At 40.7% G+C, this 27,847-nt stretch overlaps 1 protein-coding gene across 1 annotated transcript in view; it reads right to left on the minus strand.

Annotated features, from left to right (window-relative positions):
* The window catches only part of NEDD1 (Transducin/WD40 repeat-like superfamily protein), a 280,247-nt gene that overhangs the window by 63,883 nt on the left and 188,517 nt on the right, over window positions 1–27,847 (minus strand). The window contains exons 7-8 of the mRNA XM_089384111.1: window positions 26,361–26,942; window positions 16,535–17,236 (exon numbers count right to left, since the gene is read on the minus strand). Coding sequence (XP_089240237.1) covers window positions 16,535–17,236; window positions 26,361–26,942 — 1,284 coding nt within the window. The remainder of the gene's footprint in view (window positions 1–16,534; window positions 17,237–26,360; window positions 26,943–27,847) is intronic.

Consider the following 27,847-nt stretch of genomic DNA (forward strand, 5'->3'; position numbering starts at 1 on the left):
AAATAGGCCTCCTTTGGATATTTGTCCCAAAGCTTAAGGTCTTTATTACTCTAGGATGGAAGAATAAGAGCTCTAACACCTCTCTGCAGAAGAAATGTTTACCCCCTGTGATAGCACCTGCAATGCCAAAGTTTGTAGAAGTGGAGTAGCACCTCCATGCATGTTCCACCACTCAAGAGAAGATAAATTCTCTTGATCTCTAATTGCATGATTGCCCCCAAATGGACCAGTTCCAAGCATATAGTTTCTCAAATGTTTTCGTAGCATGGCAGACTCCTCACTAGGGACTAATTTATCCAATGTTTTCATATAGCCAAATCGAACCTCTGGATCTAGGTGTGGTTTTCTCATGCTCCCCCCAGGTGTTGGTGTTGAAAGCCATGATGTATGATAGTACTTAGGTGTCAAAACATATGCTAAGGCATGCAATGGAATGTTTGGCATTTCCCATCGGTTTTCACCTTTGCAAGAATATAATTGTGCAACGTAATATCTCTAGGCTCAACAATGTCTTTAATTTGCCCCAACATGTTATCCATTTACTCATACACCCCCCAATTATTGGCCGATCTGAATCTGCAAACTAGATCATGTAATAAATTGGTTTGGTGAATTGCAAAACATATTTAATCTGTGACCAAAAGTAATTGTCAAGAATAGTGCCCCTGAATAGATTAGCACCATCTCTATCAGTGTTAATGTCATCCCATGATTGAGATGTTACCATATTAGTTAAAGCTTATCTCACCTTCACTAGCCGCCTAAAGGTGAGATAATAACTTGCAAACCTTGTTTTTGAAAGTTTAAGCAACTGCAACTTGCAGTAAATGTCATAAAAGTAGTTTACCCTTGTATGCCCTATGATGAATTTAATGAGTTGCTTCCCTTTCTTGTAAAGCACACTAATCCATCCACATTCTTTACGCTTCACAATATCAGGAATCAAAAGGTTCAATGTGTGCACCAAGCACCAAAACCAAAAGATGTGTGGATGAGAATGCTCAATAACTTTTCCTGTTGCCTTATAATTTGTTGCATTATCAATGATCACTTGAACAACATTATTAGGACCAACATCTTTGATTGATTTCAATAGGAGATCTGCAATGTTTTTGGAGGTTGCACTAATGGAGGAGCCGTGACATCTGGACTAAGTAGCTGTTGATGATGTAGAAGCCTTACTTGATGATGATGGTTGGGAAGGCTGTGGAGGTCGTATGTGATGAGGAAGGCTATGAATATTTATGGGATGGGAATGGATTCTAGTAGATTTCTAGTTTTGTATTCTTAGGTTTTCAGGGGCCTTTCTACTCTTCTTCGAGTTGTTGCTCATGCTTGGATTGATAGTAGGCCCAACACTAATCAATGGTATGGCCAGATCTCTGATGGTACTCACAACATTTGTTTAGATCTGGTCTAGGTTAACCCAATGGATGGTAGTTCCAAGGTTTCTCCTACTACTGCTAAGGTGGAGTAGTGGTAGCTAGCTACGAAGTGGTTGAGTCAACCCCGGAGATTAGTCCCATTCTTATTCCCTTCCCAACGGAAACAACTAGTAGTGTAGTTCTTACACTACAGCTAAGGAATCAATATCTATTCTATCTCTATTGTGGAAATATGGAGAATAATTACATCTATAGCTTACCCTATCTCTTACCATTGTTGTATTAGCATTAGTAGCCTAGGGGATTTATAGCGGATGAGAGTAGCGCTAACAGAAACACCAAGAATGTGTATCAAATGTTGGTTTCTAACATTTGTCCACCCATCTGATACAATGGATACCCCACAATCCACCCCCTCATTTGTAAAACGTGTCAAAGCTCTTTATGTTGGAAAATGTGCAATGTGATAACATATTAATTCAATTTTCTTTTACCTCAATATTTTCTTGTGAACTTAGTTAATCTTCCATTTCTTTAGTTAGATCTTTTCATCAAACAAATATCAAGAACAAAACAATAACAATAGAGGACACATAAATTAGGCTCTCGACTAGGGCAAAACCCCCTCCAAGGGGAAAACAAGGTAAACTCTTCTCTTCTCATAGAATCTGCTTCAAAATGAAACACAAAGGCCCAAACCCTAGACGAAGTCCTTTTCTAAGTACCAAGTCAGCCCTCCAACAAGTCTTTCCCTAATTCTACATTAACTAACTTCACCACTGCAACTCGTTCTGTAACTTCAATCCTGCAATTTCGGCCTTGTAACTTCTTTGGAAACCCCAATCCAGCCTCCTCCAGAGACCTTCCTAGAGCAAGACAACTCTTCCTAAGGCCAACAAGGTCAAGGTAGGGTATTCTTCCTTCCAGCTACAAGATTCAGCACTTCGTCCTACTCCAACTCGAACCTGCAACTTCGGCCTCTTTCAGTAGCACCAGAAACCCTAGAACGTCACACGTGTGAGAGAGATAGAGCCCAAAACAAAGATTTATCCTTCTTGAATTCTTCTTGCCTCCTAGACCTTCGCTCGCCTTTTCTGCTTCTCCCAGCTACAAATCGAACTTCCTTCTTGATAGGTTGAATTTATGGACGAGTGAGTGTTAAATGAGGTCAAACTACTCCTTTATATAGCCTTTCCAGGTGGTCAAATTCCCTCCTTTAGGTCGACTTGTATTTTTGGAGTTTCCAGGACTATCTAGACACAAAAATATTCTTTTTACAATTACATTTTTCTCGAAAAAGTCTTATAAACATGATGTTGACTCCTTTGACTCATGACAATAAATCCTAAGACCTAACAAACCCTAGAAACATGAATAACATGCTTTTACCTAGAATACCATCAATAAAGAGCATGAAACCCATGCTTTAATAATAATAATAACTTTTTCTTTTCTTTTGTTTGTTACATACGATACATATTGAAATGAGTACAACAACAATTATAAAGACCGAAACTAGTTACATTTTCAACATTTTGAACCTTTTCTTTGTCTCTTTCTAATAACTTAGTTCTAGCTTTCTCATAGTTGGGGCTCTTGTATCCTTTTGCGGCTTCATTCATTCCCTTACCCATATCATGCTGATAGGGAGAGTGAAGCACATTGAATCGTACACCGCAAGCACAAAGAAATTGGACCACCTTTCCATCCACATCATCCCTCCCAGCAACATTCAGGAAATATGCTATTGTTCTTCTATTTTCAGAGGTTACAAAAGCACCATGAGGAGATAAGCTACTAAATCTAGAGGTTTCACTTGATTCAGAATGAGTTTTTTGTTTTTTGTTTTTCTATTGTGCAACCTCCTATTTCAACATATTTTCTTCTTTGTTCCATTAAAATTTTAGAGCAAATTGTTATCCCCACCAGACCCTTTTTCTCATCATTGTCCATCACCCCACAAAGATGCCTCCTCACACGGGTATGAACCAGTATATAGTTTTTCTCCATGACAACCATGAGGGCACACAAACTTGTAGCTTCCACTACCTTCCCCCCTCAAGTTTCGTCACATAAATCCACAAGGGTGTCAATGCTTTCCCCTCATGCATTTCAGTGTCCTCTACAAACCCTTCCTCCTCATAATCAATTGGATCACTCATATGGGTACCACTATCGTCTTCTTTTTCCCTTCTATTCCTACTCCCCAACACCATCATGCAAACCAAAAGTGGACTGATACATATAAGCCAAAAGAACACCATTCTAGAATATGAATCTAGATGGACAACCTGCAATGAAGCAAGAAAAAAGAATGGGAAAGAGTAGGAGAGGGTGGAGAAAACAAACAAACAACAATGACAAAAATGAGGGAGTTTGGGGTTTGCACTTACCTTTTTAGCTCTTGTACATGGCAGTCCTTCTTTACTCCTCCAAGTTCCTCCTCCTCACTCCTCCTAGCTCCTCCTCTTTCACTCCTCCAAGCTCTCTTCTCCTCTCTTCTCCAAGCTCTCCAAAGATGCAAGAATGAGGAAAAGAGAGGGGAAAATGGCCTTTAACCCCATCCACCTTTTCCCTAACTCACCATAAACCCACCCCCAACTCAAGTTAGAGTGTTATGCAACCAGATCACAAAACAAAACAAAAGATAGATCAACAACTTGAAATTTAGCCTCTTCGATGGGGCAACCTCCTTTACATCACATAAATGAACAATTCTTGGACGATTCAAATGACTATTGGAATTTCTAAGTCTAACTGTTAGAAATCCTCTCTGAAACTGCATTCACTGCCCCTCAGCTGCAACTCTGATCACTCCTTCGATTTCCTCAGCAAGCCCTGCCCCAGAAAATCGAATCACTGACCCTCAAACCTCTTCTTATACTTTTCTCGTTGACAATTCAACGACCGAGATTAAGTCCCTAATCAACGACTAAGATTAGATCTGGCTTGATCCATGACTTTTGGACCATTCTAACTCAGTTTTATATTAATTCACATTAATAGTATATTTTCCCTAAGTTTAGACCTAGGGAACTCCATTAAAAATATTAATTATTTTAATATCTCCCAAACTGGTTAGATTCTACCCAAACCATTTCTGGGTCTTGGAGATCTCATGTGCTTCCACCTCTCCACCAATTTTCGGGGCTACAGCACATCCGATGCTACCTCAAATCAACACTCCCTCTTAGCGAGGACTGTGCTCTAGTAATACTCCTCACTCAGCATCAGCCTGATCATCCATCATCGATTCCTGTGTTGATGCTAGGCTTGTTGCCCATCATCTGCACTGCTGCATCAAGTACTGCGACCCATGGCCCTGCCACTGCCACTGCTACATCCGTACGGCCGCTCTCTCTCATCAAGCTGCATCGTGCTACCCATAGCACTACCACTGCTAACTGCTGCACTGCAACTCAATTACTAAGAAGTATGTAACTGATCTCCCAACTCTAACATCCCTTTCAATCTAGAGACACTCTTGATGCTGAAACTCCCTCTATCACTAACAAGTGCTCCTTCTTTGACCTCTGCGCTGCTGCAACAACTCCATGCATCTCACAATGTTGCCTCACGTTGTCCTGGGACACCTGCACTATATCTCCCTCTGTCGCTCCATTTGCATCTGTCTCTAACGACATCTTCCAAACCTGCTACTCTTCGGGGCTTCCGTAGCAAGGTATAATCCAAGAGGTTGGGTACCCCGAGGATCCTGCCCCTCATCGTCTGTAGTTCCTCTGACTACAGCTCCATGTCTCCCCACTTCCTCTCAAGTGGCGTATGAGAACTCATGGCATAGTCATCATTTGTCTCCACTTCTTTCTCCGCCCTTGCTGGCACAGCCTTGGTCTCAGAAGCCTCTCCCTTGCAATTCTTCCTCGGACACTGGCTCGCATAGTGACCCAGTTCCCCACAGTGGAAGCATTTGACATTGGAGAGGTCCTTCTTCCGTTTCTCCTGCTTTCCCTCAGATGTTAGGGGAGCATCCTCCTCTTCCTCCTTGATTCCGATCCCCTTGCCACTGCTTCCCGCCTTGGTTAGCCTTCTAATCTCTTCTTGATGAAGAGTCGCCCCCAGTTCCTCCCAATCTGGAAGGGTCAACCTACCCAGTATGCTCTGGACAAATACCTCCCAATCCTTTGAGATGTGTTCAATGCGGTCCTCACCAACATCTCCCCATCCGACGTGGCCCCTATGGAAGTCAGTTGAGCCAGGATCTCCTTCAATCAATCGAGGAAGGTGTCTATCTGTTCTCCCTTCTTCATCTGGTATGACTACAGCTGATTTTCTAGTAGCATCTCCCTCTACACGGAAGGATGCTAATACAATTTCGTCAGGGCCTCCCACATAGCATTTGTCGTGTCCTTTTCGGCAATATGTGGTACTACATTGTCCTTGACCCCATCAAGAATGATGCTCTTGGCCCTCGCCATTGCCTCCTCGCACTTTTCGTTCTCAACCGGGTCAACTAGGATCGCTATCGTGTTCAAGGCAAAGTGCTTGAGACGATTCTTGTCTAGAACGGACAAGATCTTGGCCTTCCAGACTACAAAGTTTGAGGCTCTGTCCAATCTGTCCTGATCTCTTACCCCATTCACTTCCATTTCACTGCTCATCTTTCGACTCTTTCGAGTCTCTCTACTTCCCTCCTGGAAGTTCTCAGTGTGACTCCCTCTAAGCCTCGATTTCCCTCCTAGAAACCCCTCTGCCAATGTCGAAATGCCCCCACACTGATCGTTAGTGCAACTACACCACTGATCCAGATTTCTTGGCTAGAAATCCTCGGCAACAACTCCCTCCTTGGTCTTGCCCTGTTAGGTATGTTCTAACCATAGTACCCCACCAGCTTCACTCTGCAACTTACCCACAACCTCCTATGCCTCAGCAAACTGAAGGTCAGAGCCTCTAGGCTCTGCGTAATCCCGGCACAAGCAAAACCTGCACCTCCTAGTCACGGGCGTTAATCCTTTATGACTGACAAAGATGATCGGGCACTGCGTAGGTCAGGTCTGCTCCTCTCTGCCACTGTGTTGATCCTCTTCCCGACTCGAACTGATGACGCAGGCACTGTGTCACCCCTTCCTTGTTGCTTTTCTGCTAGGAACAACTTCTGTCACTCGGGACAGTTGTTTCTGTTGTTGTTGCTCTACTCGGCTGATGCCCTCAGTTATCCTGTGATCTGCAACCACGCTCTGATACCATGTTGGAATTTCTAAGTCTAACTATTAGAAATCCTTCATGTACTTTCTAATTTATTTCTTCCTACTTGTTCTGTTAATTAACAAGTTATTTACCATGTAAATACTGAAAATAAATACAAGTACAGTCTCAAGACATACAAATCATCAACTGAAGGAAAAACAAGCACACAAGTGAATTATTTTTGGACTAATGTCCACTGAAAAACCCAATGCGGGAAAATTGGTGTAGCTATCTGAGGGTTTTATTATTAAGCAGTTTTAGAATACAATCTAGGTACCATAAATGGCTCACCCAATAGAGAATGACCTCAGCAATAGTACCTCTCAGTCGGAGACAGATATCAGCCCCAATTTGCCCCACGAAATCTCCCGTGTTAACCTCTAGGGTCTGCGTCAGCCTCTCTGGCCCAGCATCTACCCAACTTCAGCCTCTTTAGCCCAGCATTAGCCTCTCTAGCCCAACGTCAGCCTCTCTAGGCTTTGCGTCAGCCTCTAGAGCCTCTACATCTCCCACGTTGGCCTTCCTCAGGCTCTGCACAGCTCCTGGCTGCCTCTAGTTGCTTCTGCATGGCCTCTAGCTGGCTCTGCGTCAACCCTCTCCCGGCTCCTGCGCTGATGCTCCCGGTAATATATCTCTGCCTCTCTGCTACTGCATTCACTGCCCCTCAGTTGCAACTCTGGTCACTCCTTCGATTTCCTCAGCAAGCCCTACCCCAGAAAATCGAATTCTTGATCAACTCGGTGTGTTCTCCAACTGACCCTCAAGCCTCTTCTTATACTTTTCTCGTTGACAATTTAACAGTTGAGATTAAGTACCTAATCAACAGCTAAATTAGATCAGCTTGATCCATGACTTTTGGACCCTTCTAACTCAGTTTTATATTAATTCACATTAATATTTTATTTTCCCTAAGTTTAGACTTAGGGTCTCCATTAAAAATATTAATTATTTTAATATCTCCCAAACTAGTTAGATTCTGCCTAAACCATTTCTGGGTCTTGGAGATCTCATGTGATTTAGCCTCTCCACCAATTTTCGTGGCTAGAGCACATCCGATGCTACCCCAAATCAACAATGACATGACCTCCTCGGTATATATAAGAGTCTAAGGGGTCACAATAAAATCAGAGCCTACATAACAATAATAATGTAAGGGCACAACAATAACAATAGTGGCTTCTATGGGGCACAACAATAACAATATGGGGGCTACACGAGCACAACAATAAGAATAAGGGGGCTACACTAATATTTTAGGGACCTAACCTAGAGCCACACAAAAATTAAAAAATTTAAATAAAAAAAGGCAGCGTTTGTGGCACTGTCTATCGGTCCTCTGATCCGCTCAGGATCCATCCAAATCTGTGCCAGATCCATCGTGGATCCAAGGCAGATCCTTGTTCGAAACCACGGATCCGAAATTTGGAACCACAGATCAAGCCCGCGCAATTTTGAATTTCCAGGAATCAGCCCAATCCGGTGGAAACGTGGATCCAATTTTTAGATCTGTAATTCCGCCCAAGGATCCATACAGGACGTTGTTATGTCCTTGGATCCTTGGGGGGGAAGGATTGTGCAACGCTGGTATGAGTGCATCAACAAATACTTGCGGGGCATGGGCTTTGTGAAGAGTGACGTGGATGCAAACCTATACTACTTGGTGGTTGAGGGAGATGTTCTCATTCTTGTCCTATATGTGGACGACTTGTTTTTGACAAGTTCACTAGGGCTCATTGAGGAGTGCAAGAGGGACCTTGCAATGGAGTTCGAGATGAAGGATTTGGGGTTCATGCACTAATTTCTAGGCATCGAGGTATGGAAAATGGATGGCGAGATTTTCCATGGTTAAGGGAAATACTGCATAGAGATCCTGACGAGATTTGGGATGGAAGATTGCAAGGCCATGACTACACCCATGATCATGAATTAGAGGAAGATAGAGGCATCCAAGGAGAAGGATGTGGACCCCACCTTGTACAAGCAGCTAATAGGCTCTCTCATGTATTTGGTCAACACCTGGCCAAACATATCATATGTAGTTCACTCTGAGTCAGTTCATGGTGGAGCCGAAGAGAGTGGATTGGGTAGTAGCAAAACATGTGCTGAGGTATTTGCATGGCACAATCGAGTATGGGATCAGATATGCTCGAGGTGATGATGTCCAATTGGTGGGCTATACTAATTCATACTGGGCACAGAACATAATATATCGAAATAGCACTTAAGGGTGTTGCTTCATGTTAAAATTGGCAACTAGGGCCAAACTCCATGTGGGTCACCTTATTAATGGCAGCTGATATTTTTCTTGGATCCCTCTCATCGAGAAGTGTAGGATTGATCTAAAGATCATCCGATTCTGATAAGTATTCATGGAGATATGAATTTATTTGTGTTATGGGAAAATTCGTCAAGGTCGGCCAGCGACCAAATAAACCCCACATGTGCTCAACGTTTTAGTATAAATAGAGGTGCCTTGAAAGTCATTTGGATACACTCACTTGGGATCTCTTCCTCTCTACTTGTCTTTGGGTTTTGGTGGGAGGAGAGATCCTAAGGGACAATGCTGCCCTAATGGAGAAAGGGTCTACGCTATCATAGGAGATGCCCTAGAAGGCTCTACGTTGTCATGGAGGACAGCCCTTATGACAACAGCAGCAAGGAAATTTGCCCATGGAGATCGATTTGCACAAGAGGATAGATTTTCCAGTAGAGGTCGAGATTTTTCAGTAGAGGCCAAGTTTTTTTTCCCAGCAAGTGTAAGTCACCAAGAGGGTTGAGTTTCTCAGCTAGGTCGCACATGTGAGTCGAAACTAGCTTTAGAGGGAGGCCAAATTGGTTTTGGTAGAAACAATAGCTTTCACGAGGTCAGGGCGACTTATAGAAGTGATCAGAAAAATTTTCTAGAGGTTTTCCATCTTACGACATGTTGAAGTTTCTAGGTCTACCAGTTAGAAACCCTCCATGCATTTTACTGATTTATTCCTACCTACTTGTTCCGTTATTTAACAAGTTATTTACAATGTAAACACTGAAAAATAAACACTAGTGCATGCTCAACATATTACAGACCATCAACTGAAGGAAACAAAAACAAGCACACAAAATGACATCGTTATTTTTGAACCAATGTCCCCGGAAAAACCCAATGCAGGAAAATCGGTGCAGTTATCTGAGGGTTTTCTTATTAAACTATTTCAGAGTACAGTCTGGGTGCCAAATCTGGCTTACCCAACAGAGAATGCCCTTGGCAGTAGTACCTCTCAGTCTTAGACAAATGTCCCGGCTGAAACCCCGGATAAACCCTCTAGCAGTTCCTCAACTCCAATCTGCCCCAGAAACCCTAGCATCTGCCTTTTTGGACTGCGTCAGCCTCTCTTTGCCCAGTGCTGGCCCTGCGTCACCCTGAATGGGCCTGCGTCAGCCTTCTGGCCCTCTGCATCAGCAACGTTGGCCTCTCTGAAGCACTGCGCAACTCCTGGCTGCCTCTGTGTAGCCCTGCGTGAGCCCTGGCTGCTACTGGGTCACTCTCTCTGGCTCTTGCGCTGATCTCCTAGCACTATCTCTGCCTCTCTGTCTCTCTGTACTCACTGCCCCTCAACTGCAACTCTGATAACTGATTCTATCTCTCTTAGCAAACCCCGCTCTAGAGAATAGAATGACTCATCATCTGGTGTACTCTCCAAATGACCCTCAAGCCTCTTCTTGTACTTTTCTCGTTGACATATCAACGGTCGAGATTAAGTCCCTAATCAACGGCTAAGATTAGATCTGGCTTGATCCATGTCTTTTGGACCATTCTAACACAGTTTTATATTAATCCACATTAATATTTTAATTTCCCTAAGTTTAGACTTAGGGACTCCATTAAAAATATTAATTATTTTAATATCTCCCTAACTGTTTAGAATCTGCCCAAACCCTTTCTGGGTATTGGAGATCTCATGTGCCCTAACCTCTCCACCAAATTTCGTGGCTAGAGCACATCCGATGCTACCCCAAATCAACATGACAACCATTTGTAAGATTTTTGCTAAAAAATTAATAATTAAAACCCTCATTTGCTGAACTGGTTTTCCCTTCGGGGTTTTTCCAAGGACATTTGTCCAAAAATACTGGTGTTCAATATCTGTGTGTGTGTGTGTGCATATATTTCTCAATTGTGTGGTATTTATTTTTCAGTGAAGTTGCAATTGTGTTTTATTCAGCATTTGTCGCAAGTATTTTGCAATTAACAAATAATCTGAAAATATAGGAGAAAAATATCAAGTAACTGCAAAAGTATTTAAGATTTCACAGATACATAGGGAGTCAATAGGTGTAAGTGTAGACACTTTCCTTATAAAGAGGATGTCTTACTTTTTCAAGCTACCCCAAAAGTGTTTACACCATTTTTGGGGTGCTTCACAATATTTTTGCTACCTGGTGTATGTTCAACCCCTGGATGGTCTGAGATGGATTAGCACATGGGAGGCAATTCCATGATGGATTTGCACAATTAAGATAGCATGCTCAATGGATGCTTGACCTTGTTGGATTGGTATTCTTCCCTTAGACGTTGGATATATCTTAACAATATGGTGGACACACTTCATGATGGACACATGGAGATTTCACTTACTTGTAGAATGTCCTACATGGAAGGAGGAGCATTGTGCATCTTGGAGAAGGGCATCACTTCCTAGATGGCATAAGTTTGCTAGGATTCGTGTTTGGAGCCTTGGAGTTAGTTCAAGGACACTAGGGTTATGACAATGTTCCTACAAGAGTTGCCTAACCTGATGGAGTAAATTGCATAGGAGGTTTGATGGATGTTGTGAAGACTTGTGGAATTTCGTTGTGTAGCTCCATCATCTTGGAGCCCTTATTGTGTATGACATCAATGATCACGTTGAAGCATCACATGTACTTTTGAGTGGAGTGTTTCACTTTTGTTGGCCTACAAGCGCTCATTGTAGGTTGCTTGTAAGGGCTTCAATTGACACTGTATTGTTGGCATCCTTCACCTTTCATGTAAATAGAGGAAGACGAGAGTCCTTGTAATCAAAACACAGCATTGTATCTCTTCTCTTTATACTTAGATTCATGGAGGAAGTCACTAGGGTTGCTTCGTGAAGCCTAGATAGAGTTATGAAGTTTGCAGTAGACATCTTCATTTGGAGTTTGCTCTTATGACTAGGGTTTCCTCTTGTAGAGGAGATGTTGTTGATGATCACTCATCTCTTTCTCTCTTGGCTCTTCACTTGTACCTGATCTCTCTCTCTCTCTCTCAGCCACTAGGATGTGTTGAATAAGGTTGTCATTGATGTCAATATGTTGATGCAAGCCCTAGGTAGAAGTCCGAAGCTTGATAATTGAATCCCTAGCAAGCATGATCATAATGACTAATAGAGTTGCCATGGTTGAAATAAGGGAGACATTTTCAAGCCTGATAATTTAAGCCCTAGCAAGCATGATCATAATGACTAATAGAGTTGCCATGGTTGAAATAAAGGATACATTTTTAAGATCATGAATGCAACCCTACTCTTTTCTTTGGGTAACTTTGAAGCTTGAACAGACAGCTTGGAGCCCCACTCTTTTCTTTTCGTAACTTTGAAGCTTGAACAAGCAGCTGGGAGGTCCACTTGACATTGAAACTATAAAGGTTAAGATGGCAGCCATATTCTAAACCTATGGGGTATAAACATGGAATCTAGGCTAGTTGCAATATTCACAATTCATGAATATCTACGACCTCCTTCACTTTGATTAGCTATGGTGGCGAACAGCGAAACAAATTTAGTTGCTAGTATATGCTCATGCTCATAATTATCAAATAAATTCTATTTCAAACAACAGTGAAAGGGCATCAAGTCAAATTAATAAATATCAAACTAAGAATTGCACAAAGACATACTACAATTCGGCTCAAATACAAGTCAGCTCTTCCAAACAGACATAACTGTTCAAGGAGTTGATTAATATAAATAAGAAATACTTTGACCTCTATTGAAAAGAATTCGATCAAGGAATCACAGAGAGGAGCTCGGGTCTGAAATAGAAATTTTTAGGGTTTATATCACATGAACTTGAGAACTGGTTAAATGAGAAAAACGTGAATTTTATTCCTGGTTTTTTGTAAAGTCTTTCTGGGCTGTTTTTATTGATTTTGTGGCATCTTCCGATCAGTTCAGAGTATTATGTCAACCTTCTTGTTGCACTAAAACTTGGCTCTTTTACTACAAGATATTCCAACCTATCTTCAAGCACTCCTCAGTCTTTAATTGACTCAGAACTCGGCCAAACAGTGGTCTGCAATCTTGCCTCCTGTAACAGATCTTCTCTGAGTTCGTACCTGTGCTTTGAAATCGGCTCTGTGACTTAAAATTCAGAACTGTGGTTTGAGGAACGTATGACATTCGCACCTGTTGTTGGAGATACTACTTGAAGTCCTGTTGAGCAACTTGTAAAAATCCTATTGGGCAGTTTTTGAAGCCATCATTGAAGAGTTGCTTTTGTGCATCGCACCTATTGTTGGAGACACTTCTGAAGTGCTATTGAGCAGCTTGTAAAGTGCCTATTGTGCAGACCTTGAAGCCATCGTTGAAGAGTTGCTTTTGTGCAGTGTTGGAGCAGACTTAAGACCTGCAACTCTAATTGAAGCAGATTAAGTAGCAGAGCTGGTGTATACTGTATCTTTGGAGCAAAACTTTTGAATCCTGTTGAAGGTATAACAGAGCATTGGAAGTAGATCTGAGACACTTGTTGAAGATTGTTAAAGACATACCTTGGAACATTTGAAATATTCCCATAGAACTGTTGAAGACCTCTTGATGACTTATGGAAGCAGCTTGAAGAAAACCTGTTGTGCAGGCTATTGAAGACACCTTCGAGCGGCATTGTTGAAGCCCTGATGAAGTAGCTTTAAAGAAGATTGTTTGTGCAGACATGAAGAGTCCTGGAGATATATAGAAGACCTTGATGAACTAGCCCCTGAAGCATTTTGTAGACTATTTGAGGCATTTGTTGAAGCAGAACTTGGAGTTATTTTCAGGACTTGTTGAAGAAGATATTGGAAGTCCTGAAGCAGCACTAAAACCATCTTGAAGCAGAGGGTTGCAGCCCTAGAGGATTGTAGTCCTCACACAAGGTTGGAGCCATGTTGAAAAACAGGTCAGAGCCTGAATTGTTGAAAGGATTGGAGTCTTCAAATAGACCAAGTTGGAGCTTGGTATAGTACAGGTTGGGGCCTGGTTTGAAATCATTGTTTTACAAACTTTCGAAACCGAAACGGCCGAGTCGAACCGAGTTGAAGCCTTGATTAGAAAAACCAGTTCATGACTGACTCGGCCGAGTTATTGCATGACTTCAGTCATGACTCGGTCATTTTGCACATTGAGTCATTAAATTCAGCCAGTCACCCAAAGAAACAACGATTGGCTGATTGTTGGGGACTCCAAGGTGTTTTCTAAATTGGTTAAGTGCTATTTGGGGTCCATGTATTGATATGATGTTCAAATTTCATGGTATGTTAAATTCTTAAAGTAAAAGTGACATTCTCCTTAATCTTCATTTTCATCCTTTTACTTAAATTTTTAACATTACCATGAATGACTCAGGATGTTTAAGAGTGGTTCCAGCCTCATTGGATTTCATATGGAGAAAGTAGAATTTTAGATTTCATTCAAAATCCAGCAGACTTATCATTTTTTCAGGGTTTTAGGATTGGAGGATTGCAATGTTTCCATTGAATTTTGTCATGTATTAGGGTATGGAACTCGTATTTAATCAAGAGCACCAATCCCTCTGTGTACCTTGATGTTAGTGACATTGGTTGTTGAACTCCTCTGGGATTCCTGGAGCTTCTGAAAATGTCGCTTCTGACAAGTAACACTGAGCTAGATGATGTTGGCAACTCTAGCAGTAGCCAGTACTGGTCATTGATGGGGCCCTTGTCTGACTCTGATGATGATGATCCAGAGATTGGTCGAGATGATCTTGGCTCCTCTGGCAGTAGCTACTAGCCTCCTTGGTTATTTGTATTTTGTTTTGACTCTCGAGTCTTTGATCATGTATGACAGACTACAGTTGACTATGTATTTACTATTGCCATTGGGTACCACCGTACCATTTTGATATAATGGATTGGTTCATGAGCCTACTTTGATCATATGTTGTCTTCCATGTATATTATAATGTTGTGTACTTGAATGAAAATCTTTAAAATTATGTTTAAAATATTTAAAATTATGGTATTTTTTACAACGACCGAGTCATTGAAATCGTCATTACCGAGTCGGAGTCCGAGTCGGAGTCGATCCTCGGCCGAGTCCGAGTCCGAGTCCGAGTTGTAAAACATTGTTTGAAATAGAATATTGGAGTCTTCGTCTAGGGTTGGAGCCCTGAAGAAATTTTGTTGTAAAAGAGGATTGGAGTCCTCGTCATTCTTATTAAAAAAATTATTATTTTATTGTACATCTTGTGTTCTGTTTTTACCAAGTGATCTTAACTGGTATAAGATAACAACTTAAAAGAAATATTGATTCACCGTCCCCCCTCCTCTCAGTATTTCGAACAGGATGTCCTGGTCTTCTTGGAGTTTTATTAGAGCATCTTTAAGGTCTAGGGTTAGGGTTTATCCTTTGGAGATTACGGTTTTGTGATAAAACCCTAGGATAGCTTTGTTGGAGAAGAAAGAGGAGGACAACTTGATTTGGAGAATGTGTTGGAGTGATCTTGCATATTTTAGCTCCTTGATTAAGCTAAAGTTTTCATGTTTTCCCTAACTTGTATTTTGGAGAGAAAGTGAGCTTGTACTAGCCTTGAGAGAGGGCTTGGGTGTGTACATGTACTTCATCTTGAGTATATATATGAAGTTTTCAACTCTCCAGAACTCATGCATTTTCCAGATTTTACTTCCAGCCATATAAGTTCTTCATGTATTGTTATGTACAGCTACATATGTCTTGATGATTTGACACTAGTAAAAGAACATTAGTTGGGTGATGTAAAATTTTCATTGAGGAATCGAACAGGCTGTTTTACTGCTGTTATACCTGTTGTTGCAATGTTGTTATAATTCCTGCAAAAGTGAATTTTCAAAGTTGGTTTATGTGGGATAAGTTTCCCTGGAAGTCTGGATAAAAGATACCAAACACCTTGGATAAGTTGCCCTAGAAGGCTGGAACTTAACAAAGTTGTTTGGTATCTTTTCTTCTTGAATTGCTAGGAATATGGACTGTTTCGAAGTGAAATATTGTACTCTTTCTGCCACTGCTTTATACAATATTTCACAGCAGCCCTAAGACTGAGAATTCATGAGGTTAAGGTCTGGGAAACCTCTAGTCAAAGAGGTGAGATTTCTGTTTTGCATTAAAATCGGAGCAATCTCCAGGCAGAAATTTCACAATCAGCATCTGAAACATCTTTATATTGACAATAACATTTGGGAAATTAATTGAGCAAATCTAGCACATGAAATAATGATGAAACAAGGCATGCACCCAGTTCCCATGAATTGCAGTAAGTTAAGATGAGGTTTTATAAATGTTGAGAAATAAAAATGCTTCATTTATTTTTACTTTTTGGCAGCTTCTTTAGGACTAGGTTATTTACAGTGCCCTTGGCGATAATTTATTTTGATAAGTCTGCTTATTCTAGGCTAGGGTCACGAAAAGATGAAGATTTATTTTTGTCTTCACTCACCAATGTTGTCACGATTCTGTACTACAATAAAGATGTAAAGGAATCAGACAATTCAACTTGGAAATGGAATCTTTCTTTCATATATTGCTGTTGAATTTAACAAATTTGAACATAAAATGGTTTGGTTAATAATCTCCAATGAGAGAAATTGCATCTACATAGTTAGTTCTCATCTACTTCATTCTCAACAAACAGCCAAAGAAATTTCTCGCTGACATACTTGTGAGAATATTTCCAATACCGCAGAAGCACATACTTACATTAGCTGGTATAGAAGATGATATCGTAGCTGAAGTAACATCTGATCTTGAGAACATAGCATTTTCAGAGTCCTTTTTGCCATCGGAAGGAGCATCTGGTCCTGTTTTCTCCTCCCTTCTCTCTGTACCTGTTTTCTTTTGTTTTGGTGAACCTGCATTTGGCAATGCTCCATCACCGGGCAAAGAAACACCTCTGGGCAAGTTTGCATTTGCTTTTCTGTCAACATAGGCCATGTATCTCCTTGGTAGCCCCATAGGTAACGATGTGGAAGTTTCACTATTTGATGGTACTATTATGCTTTTTGATCCCAACGAAGATGAGATTCCACTCACTGGAAGAACGGGCAAAGTTTCAGAAGTCCCAGCATTCTCTATGTTTGGAAACTCCACTCCTGTCACATGAGAAGTATTAAAGTTCATATTTGCAGAGTAGTCTGCTGTACCAGAGGTGGTAGATGGTAACGTATCCTGAGGGTTATAAGAAACTGTTGCTGATAAAATACTATTGGAATCTGAAGGTGCAGAAGAGGCAAATCTTGATACATTATGAACAGACTGTTGACGCAAGTTGAATCTATCAGTCGGTAGATCTCCTCCCCAAGCTTCCGGTGGTGTAACAGACGGAGATCTGTCACCCTTCAAAGATATCCCTGGTGTAGGAGTAGCTAATTGTGAAGACGAAACCTTACTCAAGGAATCTTCCTGCACAGGATATAAAGGAGATCAAAGTTGCAAAAATCACAAATCTATGAATCATGTATTAGCAATCCAGATGGAGAAGATCAAGAGATGACATTAATATAAGCTTGCAGATTTAATATGAATGCACTGTCTTAAATATTTCCATGTGTCCAAGTTGCAACTATATAAACATTATAGGATTTAACAATCACCAGCCCAAATGTAGAAGATCAAGAGATGGCATTAATATAAGCTTGCAAATTTAACATGACTGCATTGTCTTAAATGTTTCCATGTGTCCAAGTTCCAACCATATAAACATTATAGGCTTTAACAATTAGCTAGTACACTTTAATATGTTTACAACTTCGTATGCAGATTTGGTAGCTTCTTCAAACCCACTGACATGACAACCCTTCCTGGCCTCTGCTCCTAAGAAAGGAAACTCCTAAAATTTACATAGATTTTGTCAAATCATTGCTCCGAAGCCCAGACCAGCTGTCAAAACTCACCATTAAAACAACCCTTCCCTTTGACCCATCCCCATTTAAGAAATTGCTGAGTTTTACAGATTTTTTTGTCAAAATGCACTGCTTTGAAGCTCCTAACAGGCATTGCCCAAGGATTTTCAAACTTCCTTTTGGCTACATATTAGGTAATACAGATCCAAATTTCTGCTCCATAGGATAAATGGACTGCACACATAATTACCTTATAACACATTAAGGTATATATATGCAAGAATATGGCAATATGCATAAGGTCTGGAAGAAATATTGTACCGTTGACCTTTCCAAGACAAGGGATACAAAAAAAAAAAGAATTTGGAAGAAATAAAAAAAAAAATGATTCAAAAATCACAAATAACAATCCGAAAAAGACAAGGAAAAATCCAATCAAATATATGTAACTCAAGCTTAATGTACTTGCACTTTTAGACTTTTGAGGTAAGATTCTAAGGGCATGCTGGGTATGTTGAAATTTGGGTAGCTCAGAAGGTATTCCCAAGTGGAGAAAACCCACAAAAAGGAGTTTGTTGGGCAAGGTACCCAAGTTTGAGGGTTTTGACCCAAAGGAGTGAACTTAAAATAAAGAATATGAATTTATTTTGATCTTGAGTCATGTAGGCTCAGGTCGGCCATCAAGGCCAAGGAGCATGACCATTGGGGTTTCCACCCCTTAAACAATTATATATAGAGACCGATGGAGAGGTCAAATCATAAGATGGAAGGACTCATCTTGGGAGAGAAAGATCAAGCCCTAAAGAGAGCCGCAGCCTAACAAGAAAAGGATATCTGTCCCAGGAAGCCTAATTTGGAAGACAATCTGTTCTAGAGGAGCCAAGGCAGAGTTCTGTCAAGCTAAATGAGAGCCAAGGTCTATTGAGGTTATTTTGGGCTGACAGACGCTAGTTAAGTGTCTGGTTAAGGCTACCAAGAGGTCTATTCTGCGCAGGCCAGGGCCGCAGGCCTAGCCACAGGGCCGAGGGCTGCAGAAGTAAAGGACAAGGCAGGCCGAGGGGTTAGACGGCTGCTGGAAGTAAACCATTGGCTGGACAGGAGGCTAGAAGGACTGGTTAGGGCCTCAGTATGTAGAGAAGTCTGATAGCAGATTTTTCTGAGTTGACCAAGGGCTGAACAGAGCTTAGAGGAGGGTTGGCTGAGTGTATTAGGGCTGTGAAATTGCTACAGCAACTAGTCTGTGGGATGAAGAGATAAGCCCAAGACTTATGAAGTTGATTAAGGGGCTGCTAAGGAAGACTGAACAACAGGACAGTAGGCTGAAGGGAGCAGTCTGCTGGTGATCGGTAACCATAAGCCTAAAGGAGTTCGCTAAGGCTACAGCCTACAAGGAAGTTGATCTGATGTCTGAAGGAGCTGAACCTATGAACAAAGGAAGACTGTAGCAACCAAAGGACAGGAGCTACAGCAAGGACAGTAGTGGTATTGAGGTCAGTGGCCTAAAGGAACAGCCTAGTTAATTAAATACTTTCTGATTGTGATATTTAGGCGAAGGATAGCTGATTGTGTTCATTTGTTGGGCAGATGAGGACCTGGTGGACTAGGCCTCAGCCCTCGGATTTTGGTCAAAGATTTGACTGTGTATTATAGTATTGTAATAGGGTTTGTAAAGGGCCATGATCTCTGGTATGGGAGCCCTAGTGTTTTCTTATTGATGGTCTAATGAGAAACATAATTTTGGGCCATAAATCTTGTGTACTATTATTGATCTGTTTGCTCTTATATTCCGTTGTGCAAAGTGCTTCATAGTTGAGCAGCTCTAGTGTGTTTATGTGCTTAGTTAAGTCATAGACCAGACCTAAGGATGCCAGGTTATTTCAACATGGCATAAGAGCTACCTTCAAGGGCAGTTGGATCGGAGTGTGCACAGGTTTCAGCTCAAGGAGGGAGCTGTGAAATTGTTGCAGGAAGCAGCAATATTGCCTAGACATGGAGCAGAAGGTTCAATTAAAAACATGGAGATGTGGTCTTGACTGGTTTGGTGATGAGGCAGGGTGGAGGTTATGGTGGATAGGTGGAGAGTCGAGACTCGGCACACAGCACTATGTTGTGTGGCAGGTTGTTGATGATGGACTTTCGTTGACTTGTCAAAGTATGTTGAGACAGTTCAAGGACTGCTTTGGCATGGACAAGGTAGCTTCATGTGGTTGGCAGGTTGATCGCAAGTTAATATCTTCATTGGATTGCAAAGTTGTACATCTGGCAGTGGAGCCATGTGCATATGAGGTATTTGACCCAAGACAACGAGGACACTTGCAGATTTGAGTTATGGTGGTCTAGAGTGGATTACGCCCAGTGTTCAACTGCAGCTTGGGACTGACCTTGAAAGGACACAAGTTCAATTGCAGAGGAGATTTTGTAGGCTCAGAGGGAGTCTGGCTTCAGAGGGAGACTGTGAGGGAAAGTCGGCCACCCAGTGGAAGTCTAACCTTCTAGTTCAAGCAAGAGAGTGGAGTCTTCCAGGCCATGCAAGGACAGTCACAAACCATGCGAGGACAGTCATGGTGGTGCAAGGAATGTCGTAGCTCATGCAAGGACAGTTATGGTGCACACTAGGAAACTCATGGTACATGCAAGGATAGTCATGAACCATTCAAGGGAAGACGTCGCACATGCAAGGACAATCATGGTCTTGCAAGGAAATTCATGGAGCTGAAAATTTCAAAAAGTGATGCAAATACCTTCCTCACTAAGAGGGAGTGTTGAAATTTGGGTAGCTCAGAAGGTATTTTCGAGTGGAGAAAATTCACAAAAAGGAGTTTGTTGGGAAAGGCACCCAAGTTTGGGGGTTTTTACCCAAAGGAGTGGGCTTAAAACAAAGAAAACAAATTTATTTTGATTTTAAGTCATGTAGGCTCAGGTCGGCCAGCAAGGACAAGAGACACGACAGTTGGGGTTTCCACCCCTTAAACAAGTATATATAGTGACCAATGGAGAGGTCAAATCATAAGGTGGAAGCACTCATCTTGTGAGAGAAAGATCAAGCCCTAAGGAGTGCCCAGCCTAAGAAGAAAACGATATTTGTCCCAGGAAGCCGAATTTGGAGTACTATTTGTTCTAGAGGAGCCGAGGTAGAGTTCTGTCAAGTTGAATGAGAGCCAAGGTCTCTGGAGGTTATTTTGGAATGTCTAAGGCTAGTTAAGGGTCTAGTTAAGGCTACCGAGAAGTCTGTTCTACGCAGGCCAGGGCCGTAGGCCATAAGCCTGGCCACAGGGCCGCATATGTAAAGGATAGGGTAGGCTGGGGGGTGAAAAGGCTACTGGAAGTAAAACATTGGCTGGACAGGAAGCTAGTGTCGAAAAATCAAAGCAATTATTTTAGGGTTTGATTCTCCTTTCTTGATAATTACTTGTGAGTGTTGGCTTATTTTACTTCTTTATTATCTTATCTTTCATCAAGCAATTACCATATTATGTGTGTATGAAGATCACAAAACAAGAGACACAAGATATAGGCACATGCCAGGGCAAAACCCCCCTCGAGGGGAAAACCCAGTCAAGATAATTCTTCCTTTCAATAGTATTCTTTGAGACTCTTCACCCTAGACCAAGACCAGACTTTCCCTCCACACCAAGTTAGCCTCCCAGATCTTCGACCCCTTCCAGCAACTTCGACTAGGCAGCAGCGTCCGGCAACAGCGAAACTTGGGAGACTTTGGCTTCCCGGCAACAGACTTCGCACCGTTTCTCAACTACAAGAAAACTTCGCACTTTTTCCCAGCTACAAGAGATTTCGAACTTGTGTGAGAGAATGATGCTCCAAATGAATTCGATGAACTCCCTTTTATAGGTTTCATGTGGGGTCGAATAGGGTCTTTAGACCAACTTGATCTTCTTCTAAGCCGACATGGTGTGGAGGTTACATAATTCATATTTGACTCAATACTTAACCTTTTTACATGATTCAAAAGCCCAAGAAGGGTCTCTTTAAATGTACAATGACTCTATAGACTCAAAATAAATCCTAGAAGTCCTCAATGGGGACTTTGACCCAAAACATGGTAACCCAACCATGAAACCCATGCTTTAACAAGTCACAATAATAATAATAATAAATTATTTTCTTTATTCTTTTGACAAGTACATTACATGATGACTCAAGTACATTATTGAAGACCAAATATAGTTACATTTTCTAACAGCTAGAAGGACTGGTGAGGGCCTCAGTAAGTAAGAAATGGGCTGGCTGAGGTAGAGAAGTCTGATAGCAGAGTTTTTTCAGTTGACCAAGGGCTGAGCAGAGCCTAGAGGAGGACTGGCTGAGTGTAATAGGGCTGTGAAATTGCTACAGCAAGTATTCTGTGAGCTGAAGAGATAAGCGCAAGACATAAGAATCTGATTAAGGGGCTTCTAAGGAAGATTGAACAGCAGGACAGTAGGCTAAAGGGAGCAGTCTGCTGGCGATTGGTAGCCATAAGCTTAAAGGAGATGGCTAAGGCTACAAGGCTGATCTGAAGTCTGAAGGAGCAGAACCTATGAATAAAGGAAGACTGTAGCAGCCAAGGACAGGAGCTAGAGCAAGGACAGCAGTGCTACTGAAGTAAGTGGGCTAAAGGAACAGCCCAGGTAAGTAAGCACTTGCTGATTGTGATTTGTAGGCAAAGGACAGCTGATTGTATTCATCTGTTGGGCAGATGAAGACCTGATGGACTAGGCCTCTGCCCTAGGGTTTTGGTCAAAGATTTGCCTGTGTCCTATAACATTGTATCAGGGTTTGTAAAGGGCCATGATCCCTTGTACGGGTGCCCTGGTGCTTTTTTATAGAGGGACTAATGAGAAACATAATTTTGGGGCATAAACCTTGTGTACTATTATTGATCTGTTTGTTGTTATATTCCGCTGTGAAAAGTGCTTAATAGTTGAGCATCTCTAGTGTGTTTATGTACTTGGTTAAGTCATAGACCTGACCTAGGATGCAAGGAAATTTCAACAGGGTTATTGGTACAGCCATAGTCACACTTGGTTCAGGCATCAGTGATCACCCACCACATGTTTCTGCATAAAGGCCGAATGAGAATATATGCCCAGGATTGACAGATAGCTCAGAGGAAGGATTATCCTGTATTTCAGGGACATATTATTCATTATTGTGGAGGCATTCAAAGACAAAAGGAAACTGGAAAAACAATAGAATGGTTAACAACTCTATTAACATTTGATGACTGCTCTTTGTACCAATGTTGCGAAAATAGCAATCGGTATTAAATCGGCGAGGGTCTGAAATCGGAAAAAATTGTAAAAATCGGGATAAAATCGGTAAAAATCGGCAAAAAATCGGCAAAATTAAAAAAATTATAAAAAATGCAAAAATCAAGATTTTTTGAAAAAATTGGGATTAAATCGCGATTTTTTCAAAATGAAAAAATCACTGATTTAATCAGCCGATTTAATCGTTTCAGCGAAAAAATTGTGATTTTTTGAAAAAATCGTGATTTTTTGAAAAAATCGTGATTTTTTGAAAAAATCGTGATTTTCACAACACTGCTTTATACCCATGGACAAATGTCCTATGTAAATAACAAGAATAATCTACATGAAACAAACACTCCCAGCTCTCTTTCCTATTTCCTTCTGTTGGCATTACTAGTTGTAGTTAAGGGCTTGCAGCAAGCAAACACTGGATGAAAAGAAAATCACAATGTACAAGATACAATAGTGCATAACATGCTCAATTTAGACGTTAAAATCCAAACATTTGTGTATTGTTGACAACTTTAGACATCGAACTTACCATAAAAGGTGAACAGTTTGCATTGTTGACAACATGAGATAACCATTGAGTATAATGCACAGAATTAACAAAGATAATAAAAGATTAGTGAACTGCACATGGGAGCAATAAGAAAAGATACTTTTGTCAATTTTCAGGGAATGACCACAAAAGTTAGTAAATGGGACTAGAGTATAATCCAGTGCAAATACATAGTGGGAGTGCAACAGAAACTCCTATCACTAATCCATTAAAAAGCAAAATAACTAGACAATAGCAACTAGAATCAATACAAGTATAATGTCAGTGTTAAGCATAATAAATAAGGATGACAAAAGGACTACCTGTTTCCAGTCAAAAGGTAGCATCTCAAAGCATGTCAGGTATAGAAACAGAAAGAGAGCAAGGAAAGAATGGCCATAAAAATGTGAAAAGCACAACATAAAAGGAAAATGACAGCCCAAATTGCAACAGTACAATTTGACTGTAAAGGCATCTGAGGAAACCAAGTAATGGTGAAACAAACAAACACAATTTTGAAATTCTCTTTCTGGATGATGATCTCATAGAGGATATTCCAGTAAAGGATGAAAAAACCAGGTACATTGATCTTCAATGAGGTAAACAACACTAGTAGGATGAAGAATTGGAACACAAGAAAAGCAAATGGACAAAGTGTACAGAATAATACAAGCTCATTGCAACCACAGTTGCAATCCATTCTTACATCCAACAATGAACAGAGACAGTAAACCAGTTCATGAGCCTTAAGAAAATTCAAAGACTACAAAGCCAAGGCACTCTACAATTGATCATTGCATCACTCTTAGGCACTTCATCGAAAAAGTATGGGGCATTCAAGGTGGGCAAGCCTTTTGTTGCTTTGTTAATTTCAAAAAAGCTTTTGACAATGTTCCTAGGGATAAGATTTGGAGAAGAATGGAAGAGCTTGGAATCCCAAATGAATATAGAGCTGCTGTCCACAAACTGTATGAGAAAATTCGGGCTAAAATCAGAACTAAAGAGGGATTTTCGGAATGCTTTGGTAGTGACATTGGGGTCAAGCAGGGGTGTCCCCTTTCCCCCACTCTATTTGGTTTATATATTGATAAGCTAGAAGAATGGCTAAACAAAACCAGTGGAGAGGGTATTCAACTAGCGGGGTATGTGGTGAAGCTACTTTTGTATGCTGATGATCTTATCTTAATTGCAAAATCTTCCCATGGTTTGAGAGAGCATTTGAAGGCCTTAGAGCTCTTTTGTCAGGAGGTTGGGATGCAAGTAAACACTAGCAAAACCAAAGTCATGATCTTCTCTTTGAAATGGAAAAAGCAACAAGTTAGCTTCATATTTGAGGAAAAACCCCTGGAGATAGTGGAAGAGTACAAGTACCTAGGAATTGTTTTTCACAACAAGCTCAGTTGGGAGACATGCATAACTAAAAGGATCCAAGGGGGTTGGAGAGCTTCTTACCTTCTTCAGAACAGATGCAGGAAAGCAGAATTATGGGACTAGAGAACCAAGAAAACTCTTTTTGGAGTGTTGGTTACCTCGGTTTTCCTATATGGATGTGAAGTTTGGGGGAGCAGCATGTCAAATCACAAGTGGAGACAGCTAGAAAGAATTCAAAAGCACTTAATCATTAGTAACCTCAAAGTCAAGTCAACAGTCCCATATGAGATCCTGCTAGCTGAGGCTGGAATGTTCCCGATGGAGGCTTCAACAATCATCCGTTTGTTAAGTTATCTAAAAAAGGTGGAAAGAATGGAGGCACATCGTTGGCCCAAGATGATTGCCGCAAAGGAGCTAAAGCGTAGGAAGAAAACTTGGAGGAAGAAAAATGACAAATGGATGAGCAAATGGGGAATTAATTGGCAAGATTGTCCTAATTCTAAAGAGGAGATAAAAAATTGGGTGTTTGAAAAATTCAGGACTGCCATGTGGGAAAAACAGGTTGGCAGAAAAAAAGCGATATATGTCAAAAACTTCAACCCATCACAATCGCATGAAGAAAAGACTTATTTGAGTGTCGCAATCAAGGGAAAGGCTAAAATTTTAATAGCGCAGTTGAGGACCAGATCTCACCATCTTAGGTGCGAAACAGGTAGATGGATAATCCCCAAGGAAGAGTGGGAAGAAAGAATTTGTATCTTTTGCAGGACAAGAGCGGTTGAAACCGAGTGGCACTTCATCATGGAATGTCCAGCTTATGAGGACATTCGTAATCAGTTTGAAAGTGGTCTAAAGGTGGACAGTTTGAGCACGCTGTTTGAGGAAGCAAAGCTTCACAAAACTGCAATCAAAATTCACAGCAAAAGGGCTGCTCTAGAGGGAAACTTCAGAGTGTGATGTCTTGTCTGATGTGGAGTTTGGGCCCCTTAGACTGTTGGGTCTAGTGGACGTCATTAAAAATATATCTATCTATCTATCTATCTATAACTGATCAAAAAGCCATCGCCATTGGCATCATTGTGTAGAGGGAAAACAAGGGTACACATTCGGCAACATTCTATTTTTTTAATTCCTACTCCCAAAGTAAAATTTTCCATTGAATTTCTCCTCTAAGGTGGTTGCACAAGCTCACATAGGCTCTTTCTAAGATGGTCATTTTGGCATCAGGCAACAAATGGAGAGAAGGAGAAGAGCTTCAAAGTTCAAACTGCTTAAGAATACTAGGGATGTTTAAGAACAATGCCTCCCAAAATAGGCAAGTATTTGCATGGAGTTTCTTGTTCATGGTTCAGTAGGTAAATAGTATTTCTGCAGTCTAAATATAAATGATTTCAACACAACAACAGGATATATCATATGATATTTACAATGCATGTACTTTTATATTCAATAATAATTTGCATGCAAAAAAATTTATACATCTTCCCCATCAGGAAAAGTGAATAAATATTAAATATACATACTTGTTTTGTGCTTAATCTCCGGTCAAAAGTTAAATAAGATTCAGAACCAAGTTCATCAACTGAGGGGAATCTCCGAATAGCACTTGGGGGCGATGGGATCCACGCAAGCTTTCTAGGATTGTCACCCAGAGCACCTTCTTTCTTTGAATCTTCACGATTGTCCCAGAAGCTACCAACTGAAGGAGTGATTGGCTGAACATCCACCAAAGGAGAAAAGACCTCCATGTCATCCTTAAAACTAAAATTATTTCGAGTCTGCAATCTTGAAACTGTCCCATTAGTCCGTAAGTGATTTCCACCTTGATACTCTTCTCCTGGTGATGATCGAACTGATGCGACACTTATACCACTCACAGAAATTGGAGAACCCTCTGTCGTGCTGAAAGCAAAACGCCCAGAAGTACGAGCAGGAGTGGTTGACATGGAAGTAGAACCATGGGATATGCTTGTTGAAGCAGGAAGTGGATCCGGCATTAGAATTGAATCTTCTCCTGCAGCTCCCAGAAGAGCAGACTCAAGTGAACAGTTGGCCTCATTAACAAGTATTGGTTTTGACCGCTGCCAGCATAAACTTGTAACTGCCTGGTAAAATAATTCATAACTTAGCAATTACAATGATATTATATTGAATGCTGAACAATAAGAAGAAATGTCGAAAGAATTGAAAATTGGAGCTTACAATACCAGAAAGCAACAAGAGATCTATCAGTGGTATTCAGAAAATTATCAAAAAGATATGTGCTTGCATATTCACCAATTTCCTGGTTACTTCCATAAGAGTTATATATATATATATATATATATAGATAGATAGATAGATACACACACACACTAAGATGTAATTACCTTTATATCATGGTGAATTGAAAAAACCAATGAACTTATATGCATTACTAATAGCTGATACAATTAAAATTCAAAAGCTAGATCCATATAAAAGGTAAGGGAAAGAAAGATACTTTAGATTCACAGAGAACAGAAGATGCATGGGAAAAGTTCAAGATAACAGAAGACTGACAAGAAGGTAAAGTCTCTTGTAAAATCAAAGGTAAATTAGTAAGACTAAAATGTGACCAAAATGACAAAGGAATTCTGCATGCCAAACAGATAAGATAAGATAAATTAACTTTATTAATATCCATGAAAAACCAAAAAATGTAGGCCAATGGGACTCAAAAGGTGTTAATTTTCGGATAACAATGGTATGTTCTATGCTTAGAGCAATTTTACTTCAATTTCTTTATTAGCCCAATATGAATATCCAGTTTAGCAATCACATCAACATGATAATAAAATGCAGATAGAACATAAACAATAACAGTAGAAGACAATCCAAGGCAATAAGACATAAGATATGGCACCAGCCAGGGACAAACCCCAATGTGGGGAAGCCCTTGATCAGTTCTTCTTATAATTCTTCAAAACTTCAGTAGAGAGAGAGAGAGTACAATGTATAATATTCACTAGCCCAATTACAGTGAAAATCT

Source organism: Pinus tabuliformis, chromosome Q (genome assembly GCF_031772625.1).
Source record: "Pinus tabuliformis cultivar Carrire ecotype Pingquan chromosome Q, CPIR1, whole genome shotgun sequence".
Taxonomy (NCBI): domain Eukaryota; kingdom Viridiplantae; phylum Streptophyta; class Pinopsida; order Pinales; family Pinaceae; genus Pinus; species Pinus tabuliformis.